Source organism: Orycteropus afer, unplaced genomic scaffold, assembly GCF_000298275.1.
Source record: "Orycteropus afer afer isolate SDZICR_OR568_19922 unplaced genomic scaffold, OryAfe1.0 scaffold00050, whole genome shotgun sequence".
NCBI lineage: Eukaryota > Metazoa > Chordata > Mammalia > Tubulidentata > Orycteropodidae > Orycteropus > Orycteropus afer.
In genome coordinates this window covers 12,054,187-12,072,424 of record NW_006921637.1, presented here as the reverse complement: position 1 = coordinate 12,072,424, position 18,238 = coordinate 12,054,187, and the positions used below count along the sequence as shown (strand labels likewise).

The following is an 18,238-nucleotide window of genomic DNA, read 5'->3' as shown; positions in this document are numbered from 1 at the left end:
AATGAAACCTCAGACAGATAGAACATTTGGAAGTTAGGACAGGTGAACAGATTGCTTCCAGTGCTCCTCCTGTAGTCCCACATGACAGAAGATGAACTATGTCATTTCATATTCTGCACAGTTCATGCCCAGAGCCATGTGACACATGGGCAAAATCCTCTACCAAAGTTTTCCCTGAAGTCTTCAGGCCCCCTTGCTCCAATCTCCTTGGTGTATGAGCCCAAAACGTAATTAGGGCTAAGGACCTGGCTTCATTTTATAGTGAGTCTAAGGGCTCTCTGTAAACATAGGCTGGGCTTTAATCCCAGCACTCTGTGACAAGTTAATTTTGAAGCCTTCTGAATTTGAGGTGATCAAGGACAGTGAGAGTTTTACCTGGATATTCTGAAATATTATCTCTAGTGTACCAGGGGGTGCTTGAAATGGTCACTTTGGGGTTTGGGAGTGAGGACTCTCTCATAGCATTTCAGAAAGAAAAGAGTCTCTAAGACATGCATAAATCTATTTGTCCTTTGGAGGAACGTGGGGTGTGCTAAAAATGGGGACAAGAGACATAATTCAGGGTTTAATGGTTGTGGGCAATTTATACCCTAACAAAACCAATGGGATAAATTCTATGGGCCTTGGAATCCACTTCAGCATTTGTGTGCCTCTTTCTTACCAGAGCACAATGCCCTAGGGTGACAAATAACCTACACTTTAATACTGCCTCCCCCTCCTCAGGTCTAGACAACTCATATAGCTTTGGGATACTCATACAACCCTAAGAAGGAAGACCAGCCCTTCCAAAAGCTAACTAAATTACAGTTTTCATCAATCCTGAACACTGGGAACTCAGAACTAAAATTAATTGCATTGTGGAAATGATACATAACAGGGATAATAATTTTTAGCCACTCCTTGGAAGGAAGATGGGGCAATCTATTTCTGTAGTGATACTGCCTTGGAAACCCAAGGAGGGGTCACTATGAGTTGGGTCCGACTCGATGGTACATAACAACAACAACAAAAATCCTAAACTGAGGTATTGTTATAATAAGTAATCCTTAGTTCTACAACTCATCTGTCAGTATATTATGTTGTGGTGGCTTGCATGTTGCTGTTCTGCTGGAAGCTATGGCTCTGGTATTTCAAATACCAGCAGGCTCACCCATAGTGCACAGGCTTCAGCAGAGCTTTGTGACTAAGATGGACTAGGAAGGAAGAAGTGGCCAAGTCCACTTCTGAAAAAAATTGGCCACTGAAAACCTTACATATAATAGTGAAATATTGTCTGACATAGTGCTGGAAGATGAGCCTCTCAGGTTAGAAGGCACTCAAAATACAAATGGGGAAGAGCTGCCAGCTCAAAGTAGAGGTGACCTTAATTATGTGGATGAATAAAGCTTTGGCACCTTTAGTTGATGATGTGGTATGACTCAAAATAAGAAAAAACAGCTGCAAACATCCATTAATAATCAGGACATGGAATGTATGGAATATGTTGTTGTTGTTATTTGCCATCAAGTTGGATACAACTCATAGCGACCCCTCCTTGGGTTTCAGAGGCAGTATCACTACAGAAATAGATTGCCCAACCTTCTTTCTGAGGAGTAGCTGGTGGATTTGAACTGCCAGCCTTCTGGTTAGCAGTCAAGTGCTTTTAGGCACTGAGCTACCAGAGCTCCTTATACTGAGTATAAATCTAGGAAAATTGGAAGTTGTAAAAAAAAATGAGATGGAACACATAAAGTCCAATATTCTAGCCATTAGTTGACTGAATTGGACCCCTACTGCCCATTTTGGATTGGACAATCACATTGTCTACTATGTCAGGAATGACACATTGAAGAGGAATAGTGTAATATTCATTGTCAAAAAAGAATATTTTAAAATCTGTCAGGAAGTACAATCCTGTCAGTGATTGGATAATATCCATATGCCTACAAGGAAGACCAGTTAACACCACTGTTACTCAAATTTTCCATCAAAAACTAAAGCCAAAGATGAAGAAAATGAAGTGTTTTACCAACTTCTGAAGTGTGAAATTGATCAAACATGCAATCAAGATGCATTGATAATTACTGGTGATTGGAATGTGAAAGTTGGAAAAAAAGAAGCATGCCTAGTTGGAAAATATGACCTTGGTGATAGAAATAAGTCTGGAGATTGCATGATAGAATTTTGCAAGACCAGTAATTTAATCATTGCAAATATCTTTTTTCAACAACATAAACGATGACTATACATATGGGCCTCCCCAGATGGAACACACAGGAATTAAATCAACTATATCTATGGAAAGAGACAATGGATGAGCTCAATACTGTAAGTCAGAACAAGGCCAGGAGCTGACTATGGAACAGACCATTGATTGCTTTTATGAAAGTTGAAGCTGAAGAAAATTAAAATAACTCCATGAGAGTTAAAATGAGACCTTGAGTACATCCCACCTGAATTTAGAGATCATCTGATAAATGTATTTGATGCATTGCACACCAATGACCAAAGACCAGACAAGTTGCGGGATCACATCATACATGAAAGACATCATATATGAAGAAAGCAATAGGTCATTAAAAAGATAGAGAAGAAAGAAAAGACAAAAATGAATGTCAGAAGAGACTTTTAAATTTGTTCTTCAACACAGAGTAGCTAAAACAAATGAAAGAAATGATCAAAGAGCTGAACAGAAGATTTCAAAGGGCAGCTAGAGAAGACAAATTAAAGTATTATACTGAAATGTACAAAGACCTGGAGTTAGAAAAGCAAAAGGGAAGAACACACTTGGCATTTCTCAAGCTGAAAGAACTGGAGAACACGTTCAAGCCTCAAGTTGCAATATTGAAAGATTCTCTGGGCAAAATATTGAACCATGCAGAAAGCATCAAAAGAAGATGGAAGGAATAAACAGACTCATTGTACCAAGAAGAACTGGTTGACATTCAACCACTTCAGGAGGTAGCATATGATCAAGAACCAATGGTATTAAGGAAGAATTTCAAGTTAGCACTGAAGGAATTGGTGAAAAACAAGGCTCCAAGAATTGAAATACCCATTTAGATATTTCAACAAACATATGTAGCACTGGAGGCATGCATTCATTTCCACCAAGAAATTTGTAAGATAGTGTTCTGGTTACCTAGTGCTGCTCTGACAAGAAATATACCACAAATGGGATGGCCTTAACAAACAAGAGTTTATTCTCTCACAGTTTGGAGACTTTAAGTCCAAGTTCAAAGTGCCAGGCTCTAGGGGCTGGATGAAAGCCCCTCAACCTTGGGGTCCAGCTCTGCTTCCTGCTCCCGGCCCACTGGAGCTAGAGGCTTTTCTTCACTCAGACAGCTGCTGGCTGCTGGGCTGAGAACTCCCCAAGGTTGACAAGTAAAAAGGCACAGTCTCGATGTTACCAAACCACACAGCAGGCCATTAACTTAAGTCCATTGTAAGTCCCAAGGTCGACAGAGCATAGCAGGCTGCTGAACAATGACATGGCTACATGCAGGGTCCAAGCGTGCCATAGGCTAGAGACCATTCCCAAAGCTCCTGCCTATATACGGGAAGCAGACCACATACCCAAAGGCAGCTACTCCGCTGCTCACAGTAGATTCCACCATGGAGTTGATTACCAGTCTCATCATGGGGAATACTACATCCAGCTGCCCAGCCACTCAACCAGGCCTAGCCAAGTTGACATACAAACATAACTATCACCGATAGCTACCTGGCAAACCAACTGTAAGAGATCTATATTTGTGCTTATCCCAAAGAAAGATAATCCAACAGAATGTGGAAATTATTGAAAAATATCATTAATATCACATGCAGGTAAAATTTTGCTGAAGATAATTAAAAAATGGTTGCAGCAGTATATTGATATAGAACTGTCAGAAATTCAAGCTGGATTCAGAAAAGGGTGTAGAACAAGAGACGTCATTGTTGATGTCAAGTGGATCTTGTCTGATCTCAAAGAATACCAGAAAGAGATTTACATGTTTTTTATTGACTATACAAAGACATTTGACTGTGTGAACCTTAACAAATTAAGGATAATGTTGCGAAGAATGGGAACACTTAATTGTACCTATGAGGAAACTGTACATAGACCATGAGGCAGTCATTCAAACAGAATAAGGGGATACTGCAGGAAAGGTATGCATTAGAGTTGTATTCATCCACCATACTTATTCAATTTCTATGCTGAACAAATATATAAAATAATCTGAGAAGCTGGACCATATGAAGAAGAACATGGCGTTAGGATTGAAGGAAGACTCATTAACAACCTGTGATATACAGATGATACAACCATGCTTGCTGAAAATGAAGAAGAGTTGAAGCATTTACTGATGAAGATAAAAGACTACAGTCCTCAGTATGAATTACATCTCACCATAAGGAAAACAAAAACCCTCACAACTGGACCAATAAGCAACATAAATGGAGAAAAGTTAAGGATTAAAAGTTAAAGATTTCCTTTTACTTGGACCCACAACCAACATCCGTAGAAGCAGGAGTCTAGAAATGAAAACATTGCATTGGTGAAATCTGCTGCAAAAGACTACTTTAAAGGGTTAAAGAGCAGAGATATCACTTTGAAGACAAAGGTGCACCTGACCCAAGTCATGATACTTTTAATAGCCTCATAAACATGTGAAGCTGGACAACAGATATGGAAGATTACGGAAGAATTAATGCATTTAAATTGCGACATTGGCAAAGAATATTGAATATACTATGGACTGCCAGAAGAATGAATACATCTGTTTTGGAGGAAGTACAACTTAAAAGCAAGAATGGCCAGACATTGTCTTTGTATTTTGGTCATGCTGTCAGAAGGGAACAGTACCTGGAGAACGATAATCATGCTTGGTAAAGTAGAGGATCAGCAAAAAAAAAAAAAAAAAAGGGGGAAGACCCTCAGCAGGATGGACTGGCACAGGGACTGCAATGATGGTCTCAAGTATGGCAATGATTGTGAGGATGGCACAGGACCAGGCAGTGTTTGTTCTGTTGTACAGAGGGTCATAATGAGTCATAAGCAATTTGGCAGTAGCTAACAACAACAACAACAACAACAACAACACTTAGTTCAAGGATCATTGTGGTGGCACAATGATGAAGCACTTGGCTGCTAATTGAAAGGCTGGTTGTTTGAATCCACCAGCTACTCCAAGGGAGAAAGATGAGGCAGTCTGCTTCTGTAAAGATTACAGCCTTGAAAACCTTATGAGGCAGTTCTACTCTGTCCTACAGTGTTTCTATGAGTCGGAATTAACTCAAAGGCAATAGGTTTGGGTTTAGGTTTGCTTGTTGGTTGTAAAATCTTTAGTTCCAGCTGCCTCACGACCACTTTCCCATTGATTCAATGATCTTTTTGGTTTCTTGGGTAGGTATCTCAGTTAACTTTTGCTACATAACCATTAAAATAATAATAATAATAATGCTTTTGAGTCGATTCCAACCCATAGCAATCCTATAGCACAGAGTAGAAATGCACTGTAGGGATTCAAAGGCTGTAATATTTATAGAAGAAGACTGCCACATCTTTTTCCTGTGGATCAGGCAGGTTTGAACTGCCATCCTTTCCATTAGCAGCTGAGTGCCTAACCACTACACCACCAGGGCTCCTTTGCTACATAACAGACTACTTCAAATTTAAGAGTTCAAAACAACAATTTCTTATTCCCCTATCTTCTGCTTTAAGGGCAGCCCAGAAAGTATGCCAAGCATGGGAGAATTTCATAGCACCTTTAATGGAGACCCAGAAGAAGAGCTGAGCACAGAGTTTGGAGCAGCTTTAAGGGAGGCCAGGAAGTGAGCAGAGCAGTGTGGAACTGCTGAGATGAACATATTGGTCAGTTTGTCATCCTGTGGTGGCTTGAGTGTTGTTATGAGGCTGGAGACAATGCCACCAGTGTTGCAAATGCCAGCAGGGTTACCTGTGGTGGACAGGTTTCATCAGAGCTTCCAGACTAAGAGAGACTCAGAAGAAGAAAGAGGTCATCCACTTTTCTAATAACTGGCTAATGGAAACCTTATGAAGAACAGTGAAATACTGTCTGATATGTTACTGGAAAACCTTATGAATAGCCCTGAAACATTGTCTGATACAGTGCCAGATGATGAGACCCTCAGGACAGAAGTCACTCAAGATATGACTGGGGAAGAGCTGCCTCCTCAAAGTAGAATTGACCATAATGATATGGATGTAGTAAAGCTTCCAGGACCTCCATTTGCTGATGTGTCATGACTCAAAATGAGAAGAAACAGCTGCAAACATCCATTAATAATCAGAACATGAAATGTGCAAAGTTTGAATACAGGAAAATTGGAAGTTGTCAAAAACAAAATGGAACACATAAAGATCAAAATGCTAGTTATTAGTGAACTGAAATGAACTGATTTTTGTTCATTTTGAATCAGAAAACCATATGATCTACTATGCTGGTAGACAAATTGAAGAGGAATAGTGTGGCATTCATCATCACAAAGAATGTTTCAAGATCTATCCTGAAGTACAATGCTGTCAGTAATAGGATAATATCCATAAGCCAACAAGAAAGGCCAGTTAATACTACTATTATTCAAATTTACACACCAAACACCAAAACCAAAGATGAGGAAATTGAAGAATTTTACCAACTTCTGCAGCCTGAAATTGACTGCACATACAATCAAGATGTGTTGATTATCACTGGTGATTGGCATGGAAAAGTTAGAAACAAAGAAGAATCACCGGTAGTTGGAAAATATAGCCTTGGTGATAGAAATAATGCTGGAGAATGCATGATAGAATTTTGCAAGACCAACAACTTACTCATTGCAAATACCTTTTTTCAACAACACAAATGGTGGCTATACATGTTGACTTCACCAGATGGAATACATAAGAATCAGATCGACTACATCTGTGGCAAGAGGCAATGGACAAGCTCAATATCTTCAGCCAAAACAAGACCAGAAGCTACTTGTGGAACAGACCATCAACTGCTCATATGAAGATTCAAGTTGAAACCGAAGACAATTAAAAAAAAAAAAATCCATGAGAGCAAAAATATTACTTTGATTATATCCCTCCTGGATTTAGAGACCATCTAAAGAATAGCTTTGATACACTGAACACCAATGACTGAAAACCAGAGGAATTGTGGGATGACATCAAGAACATCAACCATGAAGAAAGCAAAAAGTCAATAATATGACAGAAAAGGAAGAAAAGGACAAAATGGATGTCAGAAGAGACTCCGAAACTTGCCCTTGAATGGAGAGTAGCTAAAGCAAATGGAAAAAATGACAAGATAAAAGAGCTGAACAGAAGATTTCAAAGAGCAGTTCAAAAAGATAAAGCCAATTATTATAATGAGATGTGCAAAAGCCTGGAGTTGGAAAACCAGAAGGAAAGAACATGCTCAACATTTCTCAAGCTGAAGAACTGAAGAAAAAAATTAAACCTCAAGTTGCAATATTGAAAGATTCTATGGGCAAAACATTGAATGATGCAGGAAACATCAAAATAAGATGGAAGGAATACACAGAGTCACTGTACAAAAAAGAACTGGTCAATGTTCCTCCATTTCAGGAGATGGTATATGATCAAGAACCAATGATATTGAAGGAAGAAGTCAAGACTACACTGAAGGAATTGGTGAAAAACAAGCCTCCAGGAATTGATGGAATACCCATTGAGATGTTTCAACAAACAGATGCCATGTTGGAGGAACTCACTTAGCTATGCCAAGAAATTTGGAAGACAGCTACCTGGCCAACTGACTGGAAGAGATCCATATTTGTACACATTCCAAAGAAAGGTGATCCCATAGAATGTGGAAACTATCAAACAATATCATTAATATCACATGCAAGTAAAATCTTGCTGAAGATAATTCAAAAATGGTTGTAGCAGTATATTGACAGAGAACTTCCAGAAATGCAAGCTGGATTCAGAAGAGGATGTGGAATGAGAGATATCATTGCTGATGTCAGATGGATCTTGGCTGAAAGCAAAGACTACTAGAAAGTTGTTTACTTATATTTTATTGACTCTACAAAAGCCTTCAATTGTGTGAATCATAAAAAATGATGGATAACATTGAGAAAAATGGGAATTTCAGAACACTTAATTGTACTCATGAGCAACTGTCCATAGACCAGGAGGCTGTCATTCAAAGAGAACAAGGGGATACAGCATGCATAGTTTAAAATCAGGAAGGGAATGCTTCAGAATTGCATCCTTTCACCATACTTGTTCAATCTGTATGCTAAGCAAATAATCCAAGAAACTTGATTATATGGAGAAGAACGTGACATCAGGATTGGAGGAAGACTCATTAACAACCTGCAATACACAGATGACACAACTTTGCTTGCTGAAAGTGAGGATGACCTGAAACACTCACTGATGAAGAATGAAGACTACAATCTGCAGTGTGGATTACACTTCAATATAAAGAAAACAAAATCCTCACAACTGGACCAGTAAATAGCATCATGATAAATGGAGAAAAGATTGAAGTTGTCAAAGATTTCATATTATTTGGTCCTACAATCAACACTAATGGAAGCAGAAGTCAAGATATCAGATGACATATAGCATAAGGCAAATCTGCTTCAAAAGACCTCTTTCAAGTGCTGTACAGCAAAGATATCTCCTTGAAGACCAAGGTGCACGTAACCCAGGTCATGGTATTTTGAATCACCTCTTATGCATGTGAGAGCTGAACAATGAATAAAGAAGACCGAAGAAAAGTAAATGCTTTTGAGTTGTGGTATTGGCAAAGAATACCGAGAGTACCATGGACTGCTAAAAGAACTGACAAATCTGTCCTGGAAGAAGTGCAACCAGAATGCTCCTGGGAACAAGAATGGCCAAATATTGTCTCATTTACTTTGGCCATGTTGTCAGAAGGAACTATTCCCTGGAGAAGGATATCATGCTTGGAAAAGTAGAGGGTCAATGAAAGAGGGGAAGGCCCTCAATGAGATGGATTGAACAGTGGCTGTAATGATAGGCTCAGGTATAGCAGGGATAATGAGGCTGGCACAGGACCAGGCAGTGTTTCATTCTGTTGTACATAGGGTCATTATGAGTCAGAGACGTCTTAACGGCACCTAACAACAACAACAACAATCTTCTGTGGGTTGGCAATTTGTGCCAGGCTCAGCAGGGCTGTCCTTCTGTCATTGGCTGCATTTTGTTGTCCTCATCTGAGCTCAGTCACGGGTCTAGGGCCTCATCTGAGATGCTTAGGATGGCCCAGATGGCCAACCCTCTCTCCGTGTTGGCTTTTCTCACTAGTCAATTGTGGAAATTGTGCCAGAAGAGCTCCCAGGATGAGAGCATAAGTCCCGAGGGATATAATATCACTACTGTAGTATCATCTTGATCCAAATAATTCAAAGTCCATACCAGCTGAAGCTGATGGGAAAATGGATTCACTTCTCATCAAAGGCAGCTGTAAAGACTTTGTGGCAGGAAATAGAGTAGGATCAAATCCTCAATAGGCTGAGCAATCCCAAGAACTTCTGGTCTGATGCCTGGTGTGAGGGTTTTTGTTTTCTTTAAATTGAAGTGGAATCCACACTGACGGTTGTAGTTGTTGATCTTCATCAGTTACTGCTTCAAGTCTTCTTTGCTTTCAGCAAACAAGGCTGTGTTATCTGCATATCACAGGTTGTTGTTAATGAGTCTTCCTCCAATGTGATGTTGTGTTCTTCTTGTTTCTTGGATTATTTGCTCAGCATGGAGACTGAATTAGTGTAGTGAAAGGATACAACCAGACATACACCTTTTATAATTTAAACCATGCAATATCCCTTTGTTCTGTTTAAATAACAACCTCTTGTTTTATGTACAGGTTCAACATGAGCAAAATTAAGTACTAGAATTCCCATTCTTCACAGTGTTATCCATAATTTGTTGTGATCCATACAATTAAATGTCTTTGCATACTCAATAAAAAACATAAATATCTTTCTGGTATTCTCTGCTTTCAGCCAAGATCCATATGATGTTAGCAATGATATCCCTTGTTCCATATCTTCTGAATCCAGCTTGAGTTTCTGGCAATCAACTGTCAACGTACTGCTGTAACAGTTTTTCAATTATCTTCAGCAAAATTTTATTTACATGTGATATTAATGACTTTGATAATTTCTGAATTCTGTTATATCACCTTTCTTGGGCATAAATATGGATCTTTTCCAGTTCATTGGCATGGACAAGTGAACATTTCCAGTATTGTTCAATTTGTTGAAACATTTGTTGAAACATTTCAATTCTTGTTCTGTCATTTCCTGGAGCCTTGTGTTTTGCCAATATCTTCAGTGCAGCTTGGATTCTTCCACCAGTTTGTGATCACATGCTGCCTCCTGAAATGGTTGAACACTGACAAATTCTTTTTAGTACAATGACTGTGTAGTCCTTTCATCTTCTTATGTTATTTCCTGAATCATTCAATATTTGGCCATAGAATCCTTCAGTATTGCAATGCAAGTCTTGAATTTTTTTTAAGCTGGAGAAAGGCCAAACATGTTCTCCCGTTTTGGTGTTCTAACTCCAGATCTTTGCACATTTCACTGTAATACTTTACTTTGCTTCTCAAGCCCTCCACCCCTTGAAATCTTCTGTCCAGATCTTTTTCTTCCACTCGCTTTAGCTACTCTGCATTCAAGAGCAAGATTTATGTCTCATCAATTTTAGTATTTTCTTCTTTTCCTGTCTTTTCAATGGCCTTTTGCTATCTTTATGTATGATATCTTTGATATTATTCCACAACTTATTTAGTCTTCAGTCATCAGTGTTTTCAACGTGTCAACTCATTTGGTCTTCAGTCATCAGTGTTCAACGTGTTAAATTTATTCTTGAGATGGTTTCTAAATTCAGGTGAGATATCGCAAAGTTATACTTTGATTCTTATGGACTTGTTTTAATTTTCTTCAGCTTCAACATGAACTTGTTCTGTTGTTCCCTGGCCTAGTCTGACTGATGATATTGAGCAAAAATGTATTTGCAGAGTCTTAAAGAGCAAGGAATTTCATTAATATGATGTCTATTTTGAACGTGTTGCCCATGCTCATCTTCCAGGAATGTGGAAGCAAACTGGAGGGAGAAGGTGTCCCTCCTGAGGACATCTATATCAGGAGTCAAGTCAGGAAAGCTTTACTGGGACAGCCAGACCCATTTATTTACATATGGCTGCTTTCTCACTGAGGCAGCAGAGCTAAGTAGTTGAGACAGAGACTGTGTGGACAACAAAGCCAAAAAATAATTATAATATCTGGCCTTCTACAGAAACATTGTAAGACTTCTGATCTAAATCAAAACCAGACTGTGAGAGGGCTTGTAAGCTCTATTAAGGCAGTATGTTGCTATTATGTTTCATTAAGATCTTTTTTACAACTCTGTTTTAGGGAAGTGATTTGGGGAAGGACGCTCAGTGCATTGTCCCACGGGAACACGGTGGCCTGCTACTGCCTGGCTTTCTTCGGAAGAAATCTTCTCTCACTGGATTTCCAGGCCTTCAGCGGAGGGCACTGCGGGTCCCCAGAGTGGGTAGCCCAGGTCAGGTTACTCTCATCAGCAGTTTGCACTCTGGGTGCAGTCCTCTTCCGTCCAGCAGGGAGTTCCCAGACAAACAGGTGTGACCCGGCGGGTACTCGGTACGAACAGCTTCTGCGTCCGCACTCCCTTTCCAGGCACCATGCCCTACTTCCACCGGGTCGCGACCTCCCGGGCGCCCCCAGCCCGCAGAGATGCCCGCAGCACTCACTCTTCTGGCCAAAGCTTCCAGCAGCTGCGGCAGGCATGCTTGTGCAAGGGCGTCCTGTTCGAGGATGACGACTTCCCTGCCAGCAGTGCCTCCCTCTTCTACAGCGAGCGGCCCCCGGTCCCCTTCGTGTGGAAACGGCCAGGGGTGAGTACAGCGAGAGGGGCTGCGGAGCAGCGCAGGGGAAGGCGAGGCGCTGGGATGAGGTGTTGGCGAAAAGGGAGGAGGCGTACACAAACTCGAACTGCAAGGTTGCTTCCACAGCTGGAAACGGAAGGGCAGCAGAGTTGGATGCTCTGAGAGGAGTCCCGCTGCTTGCTCACTCGAGCCCAGCTCTCTGCTTCCACCGAGGCTAGGGCCCTGAGTCAGACAGGATCTTGTCAGTAGGCAGAGAGTGGAGTCAAAACTCTGGAAACCTGACTTAATCCAATAGAAGAAGTCTCAGGAATTCAAGGACAAACAAATGCAGAGATGGGTTGGGGGTCAGTGTGAGACAATGCTGGGATGATGCTAGGGTAGTATAGGTGAAATGTCCTCAGCTTCTGGCCCTGAGTGGAGGACACTACTTTCCATCCTCCCCCCTTCTCCCTCCATCATAGCAAGAGCTGGGTAAGTGAGTGATGAAGGAGGTACAAGTAAAGGGATGTTCCCACCTTCTGAGGTGAATCTGCTGCCCCCACCCCCAGGAGTCAGAGGTGCTGGCTCCCAGGTGGCACCAGCTGGTGCCTAGATCAGGATGTCAATATTTGCCATGCTGTATTCATCAGGCCCTCCTGGTGACCCACCCAGGCTGGCTTTTGCTCCCTTTGGGTGGCACTGGCTTGGGAGGGGCTCCTGTGGGGACAGAGGCTCGTGGGCAAATAGAGGCAATCAGAGGCCTGCAGACAAGACCCCTGCTCTGCCACTAATTTGTTACATGACTATAGTCACATGGGGAGCCCTGGTGGCTTAGTGCCTAAGGCATTTGACTGCTAATCAGAGGGCAGGAAGGAAGGAAGGGAGGGAGGGAGGGAGGGAAGGAGGGAGGAAGGAAGGAAGGAGGGAAGATTGGGCAATTTACCACCTCCGAAACCCAAGGAGGGGTCACTGTGAGTCTAATCGAATCCACTCCACAGCAGTGAGTATGTTAGGCTCAATGTCTGGCACACAGACAGTATTCAATAAATGACAGCTATCATTGCCATTACTATTACTGTCATTATCATCATCAACATCATCATTAACTTTTAGGCCCATCTCACTTATAAGTGGCACAGGACTCACCCTCTCAACATCCTCCCTGTCTCCCAACATTAATACTGCAATGGATTAAAAAAGAAACATATTGTTGTAGGCAAAACCAAAAACTTTTGAGCTCTTCAGGGTGAGCTCAAAGTAAATATTCAAAAACCCAAACCCACTGCCACTTGGTTGATTTCAACTCATAGCAACCCCCATAGGGTTTCCAAGGTTGTAAATCTTTATGGAAACACCCACAGAATGGCTGATGGGTTCAAACCATGAACCTTTTGGTTAACAGTCCAACGCCTTAACCAGAGTCCCACCAGAACTTCTTCAAAGTAAACATAAGCTCTTGATTATGTAGTGGTAAGCTCTTCATCGCTTACTTTCATTTCCTATTGTAGTCTCTGTGTGGGATGAGTATATGTGTATATGTGAGAATATATATATGTGAGCGTGTGTGACTGTGTGAATGACTTTGTATGAGTTTGTATGTATGAGTGTGTATGAGTGTGTGTTGTATATATGAGTGTGGTGGCATAGTACCTAAGGCATTTGACTGCTAACCAGAAGGCTGTAGGTTCAAACCCACCAGCCACTGCTCAGAAGGAAGGTTGGGCAATCTACTTCCGTAGTGATACTGCTTCAGAAGCCCAAGGAGGGGTCACTATGAGTCAGATCTGACTCAAGGGGAATGGATTGTGTTATGTGTGTGAGTTTATGTGAGTGTGTTTTTATGTGATGTATGTATGAATATCAGTGCATGTGAAAGTGTGTGTGTTGGGTGTGTGTGGTGTATACTACATATACGTTTGTGAATATGTGTGTAAGTGTGTGTGGTGGATAAGTGAGTGTGTGTGTGGTGCATAAGTGAATGTATTGATGTGTGTGACTGTGTGTGAGTGAGTGCCTGTGTAAGTGAGTGTGAGAGTGTGTGGTCTGTGTGTGTGTGTGTGTGTGTAGACATAGTAAGAGGCTGGGGCTCACCCAGCCACCTGAGAAAAAAACTGAGCTGACAAACAGCTTGGTTAGCCTATACCTGAGAACAATTGTGAAAGGCATGCAGTTCTCACCATATCAATCTCTCTCTCTCTCTCTCCCTATATTAAAATTATTGCAATGGTTTAAATAGGAAACATGCAAACAAGATAAAAAACTTTTGAACACTTCAGGATGGGCTCACTTCTTACCCAAAGCACAGGACACCTGTTTCATGAAGCACCGTCTCTCCAGGCCTTTCTTGTGAAGTGCCTGTGGGTAGACTCAAACCTCTAACCTTTAGGTTAGCAGGTGAGTGTATTTACCTTTTGTACCACAAGAATGAGGTTTTCCCTTTTTAAATCAATTACATGGTAGGAAAAAGTCTGGAACTTTGGATGAGGCCCTGATGACTTATCAGGTAAACAGAACAAGCCCTGAAAGCAAACATTTCAGGATGTTAGGCCCTTTGTGTTCCATGAAAACGATGCCAGTTTGATGAGGTCCTGCCTCTCTCCCAGCTTCTAGAACCCCAGCAGCAGTCTGGGTTCATATCATGATTACTGAGACCCTGTGATCAATCATCCTGGCACAGGATTGTACTTTCAGGTAACCCTCTCCTTCAAGTGCCTCCCCCAAAATTTCCCATGAACAAATGCATATTTGGGCCCCACCTATGCATGCAGGACACCCATTAACAGACACAATAAACTCAAATGCACATATGACAAAGAGGCACTGAGCATATACAGAGACACATACATGCCACATGCTTAGGCACATGCTGCAAGCACAGTTGGCAGCAAAGGCTGAGGGGACAGGGGCACAGGGAAGTTAAGAAGAAGCAGAATCTCCAGACTTGGAGTCTGTCTGATCCCTAGAAGGCTGAAGAGTCTGGCACACCCTACTGGTCAGAGATCTCCTGGCTTTCAGAGTCTACATGAAGTCCATGATAGGAATTCATAGCAATGGCCATGGTGAGCATCACTTGTTAGGGCAACAGAGCAACTCCCCTGATTGGGCTGGACAATCCAGGCAGAAAGGGCTGTGGAGGTCCCTTGGGGTCTCCTTGAGCCAGGTGCTTCAATGCACAGTCCAAAACAAACTTCCACTTTACCAAGTATGATATTCCTCGCTAGGGAATGGTCCCTTCTGACAACATGATCAAAGTAGATGAAAAGAAGTCTGTCCATTCTTTCTCTTGCCAATTCCTTCAGTGCAACTTCAACTTCTTCTTTCAGTGCTAATCATATACCTGATCACATACCACCCCCTGAAATGGATGAAAATAGACCAACTCTTTTTGGTACAGTGTATTCCTTCCATCTTCTTTTGGTGCTTCCTACATCATTCAATATTTCGCCTGTAGAATCCTTAAGTATTGCAACTCAAAGCTTGAATTTTTCTTCAGGTCTTTCAACTTGAGAAATACCAAACATGTTCTTCCCTTTTGGTTTTCTAACTCCAGGTCTTTTCTCATTTCATTACACCAGTTGAGTTTGTCTTCCCAGCTGCTCTTTGAAATCTTCAGTTCAGCTCTTTTATTTTGTCATTTTTTTCCATTTGCTTTAGCTACTCACCATTCAAGAGCAAGTTTCAGAGACTCTTCTAACATCCATTTTGGTCTTCTCTTCCTTTCCTGTCTTGTTAATGATCTTTTGCTTTCTTCATGGATTATATTCTTGATGTCATCCTACAATTCATCTGCTTTTCCATCACTGGTATTCAATGCATCAAATCTATTCATCAAAAGGTCTCTAAATTTAGGTGGGATGCAATCAAGGTTGTATTTTGGCTCTTATAGCCTTGTTTTAATTGTCTTCAGCTTCAACTTGAACTTGCATCTGAGCAGTTGATCTGTTCCACAGTCATCTCCTGGCTTTGTTTTGGCTGAAGATATTGAGCTTTTCCATCACCTTTTGCCACAGATGTAGTCAATCTGATTCCTGTGTATTCCATCTGGTGAAGTCCAAGTGTATAGCCACTGTTTGTGTTGTTGAAAAAAGGTATTTGCAATGAATAAGTCTTTGGTCTTGCAAAATTCTATCATATGATCTCCAGCATAATTTCTATCACCAAGGCCAACTCCCAGTATTTCCAACTACCGGTGATTCTTCTTTCTTTCCAATTTTCACATTCAAATCACTAGTAATAACCCACATATCTTAATTGCATGTTTGGTCAATTTCAGACTGTAGAAGTTAGTAAAAAATCTTCAATTTCCTCATCTTCGGCTTTGGTGGTTGGTGTGTAAATTTGAGTAACAGTAGTACTAGCTTTTCTTCCTTGTAGGTGTATGGATATTATCCTATCACTAATAGCACTGAACTTCAGGCTAGATCCTGAAACATTTCTTTGATGATGAATGCCATGCCATTCCTCTTAAATTTGTCATCTCCAGCATAGTAGATCATATGGTTGTCTAATTCAAAATGGCCAAAACCAGTCCATTTCAGATATCAATCTTTATGTGTTCCATTTCATTTTTTACAACTTCTAATTTTTCTGCATTCATCCTTTGTACATTCCATGTTCTGCTGTATTGGAGATTAGGGCCTGGAGCTGAGGATGAGAACACAAGGATGTGTTGATAGGAATTGAATTATGTCCCAAAAAATGTATGTTGAAGTTCTAGCCTCTGGTACCTGTGGAGATGATCTTGTTTGGAAATAGGGTCTTAGAAGTTGTCATCAGTTAACATAAAGTCATACTGGAGTAGGATGGATCCTAGTCCCTTCTGAGTGGTGACCTATAAAAAAGGAACAGAAGTACAGACAGACGGAGAAGATGGCCATGTGAGGCAGAGTTATGGAACATGGAACATCAAGGAACACCTGGGGCTACCAGAAACTGGGAAAGACAAGAAAGGATCTTCCCCTAGAGACTTCAGAGAGAACATGGCCCTGCTGACACTTTGAATTGAATTTCAGACTCCTAGCTTCCAGAATTGCGAGATTATACATTTCTGTTTTTATATCTTCTCCTACTTGTGGTATTTTCTTATGGCAACTCAAAGAAACTAATGTGTCATAGAGTTAGTTTTTCAGTATTGTGTTTGGGATGTTTATGCCTCTACGAGGTCTGGGCTCATGCATCCTTCAACCCAAGACAGAGGATAGGCAAGGTTCCTAGGGAGTGAGTGACAAAATAATTCAGGGCCAAGGACTGGCCAGGATATTGTGTGACTTTAACTCTCTGCCTGGGCATCTGCCCAGATATAAGTGTGAAGGTCCAGTCTCCAGGTGGGATTCCCTCTCCAATCCTGGTTTCTGGAAACAGAAGGGAAAACATCCCTTACTCTTCCTGTATTCAGATTCTATTAGAGTAATTGAGTACTCACTATGTGCCAGGAGCTGTGTTCTGGTTACCTAGTACCACTCTGACAAGAATATACTGCAGATGGGATGGATTGACCAAACAGGAGTTTATTCTCTTAGAGTGAGGGAGGCTAGAAGTCCAAATTCCAAGTGCCAGGCTCTAAGGGCTGGGTGAAAGCCCCTTGACCTTAGGCTTCAGCTCTGCCTCTTGCTCCAGCCTACTCAAGCTAGAGGCATCTCTTCACTCAGGCAGCTACTGGCTGCTGAGGCTAATAAACCCAAAGTTGACAAACAAAATGGCATAGTCCCAATGTTACCAAACCACAAAGCAGGCCATTAATTCAAGTCCCTTGAAAGTCCCAGGGTTGGCAACACATGGCAGGCTGCTGAACAATGACACGGCTACATGCAGGGTTCAAGTGAGCCATAAGCTAGAGACCATTCCCAAAGCTGTTTCTTATATATGGGAAGCAGACCACATACCCAAAGGTAGCTACTCAGCTGCTCACAGTAGATTCCACCATGTAGTTGATTACCAGTCTCATCATGGGGAATACTACATCCAGCTGCCCAGCCACTCAACCAGGCCTAGCCAAGTTGACACACAAACATAACCACCACAATTCCACCCCTTGTAAACTTGGCACCTGTATAGATCTTCAGTGGGTGATATCTGTACAGATCTCTTCATTGGATGACTCTAGTCTCTTAGTCCTTGAGTGGCAACATCACCCCCTTGGCCTGGTGGCCCCGTTCTTCTCCCTCTTGGGCATGGCACCCCTACCCCCTCACTCTTGGACAGTGGCTATGACTCCATCCCACTAGCCCACATGAATGAGCAGCTCCACACTCCAGAACCAAGTTGGTGAAGGTCTGGCTGTTTGAAACCTAGGAGGCAGTGGTGGTTCCACCTCCAAAGGCCATGGTCCTACCCTTGAGGCTGAGGCAGCTCTTCTTCCTGTTTCCTTGGTCTCT

At 41.6% G+C, this 18,238-nt stretch overlaps 1 protein-coding gene across 1 annotated transcript in view; it reads left to right on the top strand.

Moving 5' to 3' along the window:
* Positions 1-11,681: 11,681 nt before the first annotated feature.
* Positions 11,682-18,238, top strand: part of CAPN9 (calpain 9) — a 72,626-nt gene continuing 66,069 nt past the window's right edge. The window contains exon 1 of the mRNA XM_007938495.2: positions 11,682-11,894. Within this exon, the coding sequence (XP_007936686.2) occupies positions 11,682-11,894 (213 nt within the window). The remainder of the gene's footprint in view (positions 11,895-18,238) is intronic.